General features: G+C 32.4%; 1 protein-coding gene across 5 annotated transcripts in view; it reads left to right on the top strand.

Annotated features, from left to right (window-relative positions):
* The window catches only part of LOC117174201 (serine/threonine-protein kinase 26), a 455,881-nt gene that overhangs the window by 28,873 nt on the left and 416,409 nt on the right, over positions 1 to 10,599 (top strand). For 4 of the 5 annotated variants that reach the window (XR_004467272.1, XM_033363063.1, XM_033363066.1 and 1 more), the window contains one exon: positions 3,294 to 3,518. Coding sequence is in view for 4 of the 5 variants with exons in the window: in XM_033363063.1 (XP_033218954.1) it covers positions 3,294 to 3,518 (225 nt within the window). In the remaining variant the exon portion in view is untranslated. Of the gene's footprint in view, positions 1 to 1,828; positions 2,051 to 3,293; positions 3,519 to 10,599 lie in introns of those variants that run through there. The other variant, XM_033363065.1, reaches the window with a different exon arrangement.

Here is a 10,599-nt window from a genome sequence, read left to right on the forward strand (position 1 = left end):
TTGTCCTTGGGTCACTCCGTGTTCTTAGGGTGCACGAGGCTTTTGCTGGATCGTCGTATTGATTCCTTTACAGACTGTAACCACCTATCTCACGGTTGTGAGTCGATTATCCGACTAACTAACTAAGCACAAATTTCAAAAGGGTGAACATTTCTGGCTTCGTTATTATAATAAATTAATCAAATAATTACAGGTTAAGAATTAAAAAAAGTGTTCAAGTTGAGTTACTAGTAATTCTTTGTTAGTTTCATTGAACATATAGGTGAAAAGGAAGAAAGTATTTTTTAAATTCAATACAAAATTAATTGTTTTATCTTGAAAGCCGTGAGAGATAAGGAAAAGCTGATAATATTTTCAGGATTTTTTAAAGGGCCTTCGGCCACCCCGACCTAAACCAGTAAGAAAATTTTTTGTTAAAACTAAAAGTTTTGAATTATCTCGGAAACTGTCAAAGAAACTTCAAAACGAAGTAAGTTTAAAGCCATTTGCAGGTGGGGTTTATTTTCGACCAACTCGAACTATCCCAATAAAAAGATTTTTTGAATAAAACATTTTTTTTAATTATCTTAAAAGCGACCAGGGATACGCGAAAACTGACAACATTTTAAAGGTTTTTCTGAGGGATTTATGGTCCTAAGCCACCCCAACGTAAACCAGTAAACAAAATTTTCAACAAAGTATTCCAGGCCGGGATTGTCCTTGGGCACCCCGAGTGCCCTAATTAACGCAATAAAAAGATTTTTAAAATAAAAAGATCGGAATTTTGAATTATCTCGAAAACCGTGAGACATGAGTAAAAACTTAAAAAAATAATAAATAAGAATTAGTATTAATATTCAAGAAACGTGATAAGTTTTTACATTTCCGAAAAACGTTTAGATATAAGTGCAAAACGTCAAAATTTTAGAGATTTTCGAAAAGAGAATAGATTCATTCGGATTGGAAATATTTGAATGGCGAGTTTAAATCAATTCGGATTGAAGTTAATGTTTGTGCGAGAATGGAGAAGAATTGAAGAGATTTTTTGGATTAGCCTAGAATTTATCGGATTACCCACATAGCACACTTCCTGAAAAAGTCATATCTGACCCAGGTTTAGACCTATGCTTTTCCCGAAAAAAACCTGGGACAGACCTGCTTTATTCGGGAAGTGTGCTATGTGGATTGAGTGCAGAGTTTGAAAAGGATTAAAAGGTGTGTTAGGATTCATGTTTATAGTGACACATGGATTTGAAATAAATGAAAGTTAGGTTTGTATTGACTGCCAGTTCACTTTTATAGAGTGAAGGATTGTTTCCCATTGGTGTGGGTTTCATTCAGTTTGTGATAATCTTACGAATCTAACGCAGACTATTCCAATTCAATTTTTAAATATTTTACCAAATTCTTATTTTCCTTAGTCGATTCTAATTCTCTAGCAATGGGAAGGTCGCGTTTTTCAAGCAACCACGCCCGCATGACAAGCATTTGAGGGAGTTTGGGAAACTCACCAAGAGCGGATATTTGAATGCCTATTGTGCGGGTGGTTTCTTGTTTCGTGCAACCTTTCCATTGTTGAGCCGGCTGAGAAAAAAAAATTTAACTAATAATAAATTTAATTTTAATAGGCTGCATTCGTTTTATTAAATAATGACGAGAAGATTAAAAAAATGTTGTAAAAAAATCGTTTAATACGTTCAGTACCAGTCAAGTGTTCTGATAATTCTGATCAAAATATTTGCGCAACAAAAGATACATTTTTCTTTTCAGATTATGCGATGAAAAATGCAAAAGAAGATCTACAAAGATGAATTATCAAAAGTAAAGACGAATTTTCGACCAAGAAGATTTATTTGAAACAAGAATTTCAATACAAGAAGAACGATTTTTAAACCACAGAAGAAGAAATTCCCAAGCAAAATAGTTCAATCCTCAACTAAAAGAGATTCATTTTACAAAAAACAGTTTTATTGTTGACCAAAAAAGATTCAAGAGTAAAGGTTAAAAAATCATTAATGTTTAATATTGAAGAATTTTCAATTTTAAGTCCTCAAAAATGGAGCGAGTTAAAGTAAGTTCCAAATTGCATAACACTGAAATGTAAATATTGAAATATAAATAATTTAAAACTCCATATTTTTAAAATTCAAGAATTTCCATACTGTTTAAAACAAAGGACCGTGTGGATCCTTAACCCACGGAGCATACATATATTTTTTCAGTCATAGAGCACACTGTGGGTTTTTGAGGCCCTGTGCACTTTTCCGCGGTATAACATTGTCAGGCTACTCATCCGATAAACTTAAAAACATCCTTAGATATTCATTAAACGCTATAGAATCAAGGTCCGTAGTTTAAATGTCTTGTTAGAAATAATAAAACAAAAAAAGTTTAGGTTTGTATTCTCGAATAATGGTAGAATCGAGAAAAAAATACTACTGTAGTGTCTCTTACAAAAAAGATATTTATTTTGCAAGTTGACGGAGGTGGTTTTTTACATAAGAAAAGGCGTTCCTTTCTATAGTAAACGTAAAAAATTAATGTTTGACTAAAAATACTTGAAAAATGTTATATCTTAACTGAAATGTACTTGAAATATGATTAAAATGAACAAATAATATTAAAATTTTGTTATAATTATTCAGTACCAGCGCAGTCATTACAAATATAAGCTTGATGATCATCATATATTGGGCACAAGCAGCAATGACGCAAGCGTTTTGTTTTACCATATTTTTTATAAGGACACAGTACACACCTTGTCTTTTTCTGCAACTCTGGTTGACTACCTTGCGCACTTTGTGCACTGTGTTGCTCTTAGTGACAGTTAATTGAACTTTTTATGTAAAAATAATTTTCTGGCAAAATCGACGTGTGGTACACATTAGTGTCTGAGTGAATCTACACCTACTTTGAACAGTTCCAAACGCCTACTGTCTAAAGCGCTGTACGGGAGGAGTATCGGGATGCATTGTTAACACCCCAAACTATTACCAGGAGGCTTTAGGCCTGGCAATTTTCAAACTGCGTAAAAGATATCAGCACCAAAATTGAGGACAGGGTCTGTGAGATCTTGTGTGTGCTCCGAGGGCTAATATTAGCAGCATCTTTCTTTAGCATTTTTTATCGCCGAATCGCAACTTTTTTTGCTCGGGTCAAATTATTGATTAATTTCAGCATTTTACTCTACTCCGTCCTGCTGTGCGTTATTAAATTTAATTTCTCAATAAAGTTTTAATATTATATAAAATTATACATTACTAAAAAAATGTGAGAAATCAGATGACTTACCAGGAAAATCTTTCTTGCTTCAGAAGGTAGACCCCGAGCTGATATTTACCAAACAAGAACGAATTGGAAAAGGAAGTTTTGGCGAGGTCTTCAAAGGCATCGACAATAGGACTCAACAAGTTGTTGCCATCAAAATTATCGACCTTGAGGAAGCAGAAGATGAAATCGAAGACATTCAACAAGAAATTATGGTTCTCTCACAATGCGATAGTCCCTATGTTACCAAGTACTACGGCTCTTATCTCAAGGTAAGTGTTAGGGTTTATTAAAAGAATTGTAATCGTCTGGCGGATAAGGTATTTGGCGATAATTAACATGATGACCACCGACCAATGAGAGACATGAGAAAGCCGGGATGAATTTGGATCGGGGGAAAATCAGAATAAAGCCGGGACTGAAATATTATGCTAGGAAATTTTTCGCATTTCATAATTTGCGCGTTTTGTAGCTTGTAAATTGTTACTAAATAAACTTTTGCGATAATTTCAGGTCGACAGAAAGAAATCATTTGAGAATACACGCTTAATTCTGGTTATTCCAATCGTATTGATCGCTCAGCTGCAACCATACAAATAGCTATTTTAGGCATACTTTGTATGATTACGTATTGTAAAAAAAACAAGAATATTTTATCCGTAAAGTATGCTAAGTCATATTCCTGTGTAATAGACTTGTATGGCTGAATGTTTCCTATCGTAGTTTGCATGCTCCAGCTACATTGGAATGGATGCAATTATACATTGTAGCACCGTTTAGTATCAAATGATAGCACCGTTTAGTATCAAATGATTCGTTATCAATAAAAGTTTTTCTTGTGAAGCCTGGAAGAAAAACATGTTCACTTAAGGAAAATATAAATTTACATATGTGACGTGCACCGAAGAAAGGGGGTTTTGAAAAGTGAGATTTTTTAAGGCGAGTGGTTGAATTCGACCCGATAGGAGCGACTTTTAGGTGCGAGGGAAGCCTCACGAACTCTTCCCTTTCCACTTACCACTATATTTTCACTGAAAGAGATAGGTCATAGACGCGACTCAAGGACGGGTTATAAGTGAGACGCGTAGATGGGGTAGTGAGTGGTGGGTGGTGTCAGACGGGTCGCATACTTTTTGGTAAGCCCCAGCGGTACTACCCTATATAACGAAATATTAAATTGAACGTTCTAAACGTTAAAAGTTTATTGTATGTGTTTAGGTGTAATTTATATTCCTGTTGCAGCACAAAAACATTATCCTTCAATTTTCACTAAAGCGCACAAGCATCGCTTCAAATTGTGCCAGATGGCGCTAGCAAGCGAATGTATTCTGGTAGCGGGCTAACGAAGCTTTCGTTCAGCCAAAATTGGGATGATCCAGCCATACGCTGCACAGCTGTTTCTTTGGAGAGTTTAATTTCTAAATCACACATGCTACATTAACAAGAGCAGTATTCTTGTATTATTAGCCAAAACTAAACACGAGAAGTGGCATCTTCGTGCTTTGCTCGCCCGAGATAGAGCTTTCATGATTTGATGGTGCGAGCGAGCACCTTTTAGTTTTGGCCAACTTCTAGCTTTATCTTGCTCAACTCCGCGAGCAAGTCTTTCTATCGCTAACTTCTCGGTCAATTTTTTATTGTTTATAGAAAGAAGTTTCTATGTACAAATTAATTTTTAACCTGTAATATTCTTTCGCTTTGGACGCTGTATTCTAAATGAAATTTTTTTAAAGCTCGAAAAGATTTTAGTGTCTGGATTTTTCATAAAAAATTTGGCTTATTATACATTTAAAACAAATTTGACTTATTTTAAGTTTTCAGAAGTACCATTTAATTGAATATTTTCAGATTAATCATAGAATGTCTTGTGTCTGTGCTAAAACTCTAGAAATCATGTTTAGTGGTTGAAAATAAAACTTGATTACTTTATAAACAAACTAATTTATAAAAGTCATTTTTCAGGTTTGAAAATTTTTAGATCATTTAAGTCAAGAGCTTTGGTATAAAATCTGAGAGAACATAAGGTTTTATTCGGCGGATTATTGGCAAAGATATCATGCCTAGTAATAAGTAGCGAAAATCATTTTCACGGAGCTTATTCTAGATTTGTTACGTTAGATAAGACAATCCATCAGTGTTTACATTCCCGTGTTGTTGTTGTGTTAACTTAGGCATGTATAATGATAGGCATATTTTAAGACATACTTTATTGATTTTATTATATTTTAGGAATCTATCATATTATTGATACAGCTGAATTTAAAAAGTTTTAATTTTAATTTTTTAAGATTCTTTTTTCAATTTTACAATGTTTTTCATCGATAAAATTCAGAAAAAAGTTCATTTATTCCATTCTTTAAATTCACGTTAAAACACTCGTTTTCAATTTAAAAAGTAGCATAGTAAAAAATCCTTACAAAGACATTCTTAGTTCATTTCATGAAGAAAAATTCAGCTTATTCGTTCGAAAGTAAAGTGCACTAGCTAGGGCATTCAGTAAATCATTTCGTAGTGCAACAATTAAACAATGGACGCGATAGTGATATTCATGCAGTGTTGATGTCTGGGATGAAGGCCAGTATATTTTTAACCACAAATTAATGTAAGAAAAAATGTGCGCACTGTTCGAAGTTTACGAAATCACATTTTCGAAGCTTGCGACCAAGACATGAATCTGCGAGGAAAAAAGTTTAAGTATAAATGAAAGATATTAAAAAGATGTACAATTTGGATGGTCGAACTTCGAGAGCAGTTAATTTGTTTAATTTAAAAAAAAATAAAAACTGAAAAATTTGCCACTTTCCAATTTGGGCAATAATGCACGCAGATCCTTCAAAATCTATGAAGATATGTAGTTTTGTAAGGTTATAGGAAGCTTGTGGAAAATTTCTGCTCAAAGTAGGAAATACTTTGGCAGGAAAATAATGTCTGAAATCCATGAAAGCGTAGAATATTAATCGTCAACATCTGTTGTACACAAAACAGTACTCAGATTTTTTCTTAATTAAGTTAGTCAAAAATGGCTGAAAGTAGGAAAAGGCGTTTTTTCTTATATAAAATTAAAATAACTTCATTGAATTCAGTCTTGCGAAATTGCGGCTGCAGTTAATGATCAGTTTATGAGTTAATGCAAAATCCTGTTATACAAAACAAGAATCCAACGACCAAATTTGGACCACAACGAATAAACGAAAACCAAAAAAAAAAACCCTATTGTAATCTGAAAAAAACAACAAAAAAATAAAATAAATTTTCGGAAAAAAATATAAAAGAGGAAAGAAAAATGAGAAGGCAGCCAACCACATCCCCTTCCTTCTCTTTTTTTTTCTTTCGTCTTTTTTATTTTTATGACCATCAAATTACAATAAAATAAAAATAAAAAACCCAAGAACAGGTGCTCTCTCTTTGATACCTGAGAATCGAATGAGGGTCAGTAGGCCAATCTGTTGTAAACACAATTTATGTAATTAATATACACAAATATGTAATTAATCATATTAGCATAACTTTTGTTCAACCCATCCAAATCGGTTTTTAAATTAATAGATAACTTTTTTTGCTTTTTAATATAAAGCATTTCCATGAATTCCTTCTTTCTCTCATTACTTTCATTATGCAAAATTTGAACATTATTCCAGTCAAACTCATGGTCAACATAAACAAATGCCTTTGTATGTCTGGCAAGAACACTCTTATAACTGCGTCCCAAACGAACATCACTTTTGTGCTCCTCTATCCTAGTATTAAGAAGTCTGCCAGTCTGTCCCACGTAATTCATCCCACAGATCCTGCAAGTAATCTTATAGACAACACCACCCTTTTCAAAGTTATCCAAAGGATCCTTGCAAAAATTTATCACCGAATCCATTTTTAATGGAATGCCGAAAATATTATGAATTAAAAATTTTTTTAACATGAGTTCAATAGTTTTAGAAATTTGACCAAAAAATGGAAGAACAAAAGTATTAAACGAACTCAATTCCTTTAACTCTTTCTGATTATCTACAAGCAAATTATTAATGTCTTTGTTTTTGATTTGTTGAACTCTAATTGCAATATGTTTCTCAATCAACTCCTTTGGATAATGATTCAGAAAAAGGATATTCCTAACAATATTCAAATTTCTTGTGTGAAATGAACAATGGGACAAACCTAAAGCTCTACCAACTAAGTTTTTAACTACTGCAATTTTGTTTTGAAAGGGATGAGCAGAAAGGAAATTTAAAATTCTACCTGAATATGTACTTTTTCTGTACCAATTGGTAATAATATTACCATTCCAACCCTTAATTACTTCTATGTCCAAAAAACTGATTTTATAATCCTGTTCTATTTCATGAGTGAATTGAAGTTTTGGATGAAAACCGTTAAAAGTATCAATGACAATCTGTAACTTTTCCAGAGGAACACATAATAAGGTATCGTCGACAAACCGAAAATAAAAAGGCAAAACAAAATCTAATTTCCCAAAAACAAAAACCTGCAAATTTTCCATCACTAGTTCTGCTAAAATCGGAGAAATGACTGAACCTATGGGAGTACCAGACTTCTGTCTATAGAAAGATCCATCAAATTTAAAATAAGTTGACTCCATAATAAAGAATATCCCTTCAATAAAATCTTTTTACATAAACGAGTACGGTTTTTTATATCAGTCCATCTATTTAAAATTGCCTTTTTAACTAATTCAAGAGGTATACTCGGAAACATTGCAATAACATCCAAACAAATCCTGACATGGTCATCCGGAACCCTTTTTTGAATGATACTTTTTTGAAATTCCCAGCTATTTTTGACATTGTATTTAGAAGTTGTGATAGAGTCCTTGAGAATCAAATTAAAATTTTGTTCTAAAAATTTGGTGGGAGTATTAATAGTTGAAATAACTATTCTTAAGGGATAGCCATCTTTGTGAATCTTTCTCAAACCATCTTAAAAGTGTCATCTTAAAAGTGTCTCTTTTTAATTTTTTAAATGGATTTTCATGCAATAATTCAAAATTATCATTATCAGAAAGCAAATTCTTCATATCCCTGATATAATTCGATTTTTTCATGCAAACAATAATACTGCCTTTATCAGCATTCATGCAAACCACATCAGGGTTGCTTCTAAGAAACTCTTTCGTCATCATGAAACCTTTAGAAATTCTACGATCAATATAACTGATATGCAAACTATTTTTCTCAACAAAGCTCTTTGACAAGTGTAAAACCTTGTTTCGGAAATCCTGCTGATTCAAAATTGGAATTTTGTGTATATTTGATTCAACATCTTTTACTATTTCTATCATTTGTTTTGCCTTAGTTTTTATCACACGGTTACTAAAACCTTGACCTAATCTGAGAATATCTGTGACTGAATCAGGAATTTGAATATCTGTCAAATTAACAAACCAAGGATCTTTACCTCCTTCTTCAAAAATCCTATGTAAATTTAAATTTTGTTCTTGAACACTAGTTTGCTGATGAATTAAATTTCAAAGTTTGTTATCATGTTTCACATCACTGTTTAAAAATCTTTGATTGAGGAGAATCTGATGGTTTAAAAGATTAATAATTTCATTTTGTTGCAAACAAACTTCAAATTCACTTCTTATTCTTGAAATTCTTGACTTTAAAAAATTAACATGATTTGAAACATCTTTGATAAATAAATTTAGTAGTAAAAATTTAAAATTGTTTAAAGTGTATTCAAATTTTCTATTACAAAAATTACTGTGAAAAGAAAAATCTCGAAATTTGTTATCTAGGGAAAAATTTTTTTTAGGTAAAACATCATTTCTTCTACATTCAATCAAAAATCTTTTTTGAAGAATACTGCCTCTTAATTTCTTATTGATATCACACCATAATTGCACCTTTCTGAGCACCTCAGGACCATGTTTAACTCTTATCTAATTAAAAAACATAATATCCTAGAAATGACCTCCAGTCCAAGTGAGTTAAATCAAAATTTAGGAAATTTAAATTAGACCAAAATCCAAATTAAAAATTTATATTAAGTTTATGAGTTCTGAATCAAGAAACAAAAAAGAAAATAGCTTCACGATAGTTAGGAGAAAAGATTTTTTTGTAACAATTCCTGCAGGTGCAGTTTTGTAAGTAGAGAACACACATTTTAGGAATAAATAGATGAAGACTTTAACTGAATTCAGTAAAATGGTTCGAATTTTTATTTTTGAATTGAATGTTTGCAAACTCGGTGAATTTGTGGACAACGTTGCAACTAATTGCGGGACGGAGGAGTGGGAGAAACCCCCCACATTGAATTACCGTCTTCAAAATGCGTCGGCTGTATTAACCTCGTGAACGAAGCAACCTATTGAAAAGATTTTTTTTTATGTGGGCTAAATTTTTCCGCTGATTAACAATCATAGATAAAAAATGTGTAAAGGATATATCTAACGCTTAAAATGTGATGTTATTTTTATTATTTTCATTAATTGCATCATTTCTGAATTAATGTTGCCATTTAATGTGAATTGTATTTTATCGATTTGAAGTTATTTTAATTGTGTTTTAAAAAAATGTGTATGAAATTAAAAATTAATTGTTAAAGAAATGCAGGTCGTCACGTTTAATAAACAATTGAGAAGTAAAGGACGGAACATATAACCAAATTATTTAAAGTATTTCTTTTTAAGAACAGCGTATTTATTAAATCAATGGTTATGAAGATACGACGATAAGAACCAATTTTGTTTAGAGTTTATGCTTATAAAATAATTAATTTTGCCAGATCAGGCAAATCACTCACTCGTTTAAATACACATTTTTGTAATATGTAATATTTTATGTCTTTCCTGACTTAATCACTTTACTGATCCGAAAAGATCGGACAACGATCTGTCGCGATTCACTACTGCTCGCACACTGTTTTTCTCAAGCGACAAGGCTATCATCACACACTCAAACTGAGAAATCACGTGATTTCAAACATTCATTTAAATAATAAGGAAACGGAAAATAGCTTTGAAATTAGCGCTGTCGATACATTGAATTATTTTCAATCGTAGAAAATCTCATAAAGAGAAAACATCACAACTTTAAACAAATTTGTATATATCTACTCTATTCTAGTTTCTCGCAAGCTCAAATTCGGCTACGCATTCGTCGCTTTGCAAATTTATTCAATATTGAGAACGTAACGAAATCTATACCGGAATAAATATGAGTAGTAATACTGTCACTATGAAGAGACAGGCATCACTGCTCTTGCCCCCAAACTCCCCTCGACCTTGAAGACTGTCGCTATCGCGAGACAGTCACTCCCTCTCTGCCCCCAACCCCCCTCGCCTTTGAAAATGTCGCTATGGAGATAGACGCCCTCTCTCTGTCCTCAACCCTCCTC

Source organism: Belonocnema kinseyi, chromosome 6 (assembly GCF_010883055.1).
Source record: "Belonocnema kinseyi isolate 2016_QV_RU_SX_M_011 chromosome 6, B_treatae_v1, whole genome shotgun sequence".
NCBI lineage: Eukaryota > Metazoa > Arthropoda > Insecta > Hymenoptera > Cynipidae > Belonocnema > Belonocnema kinseyi.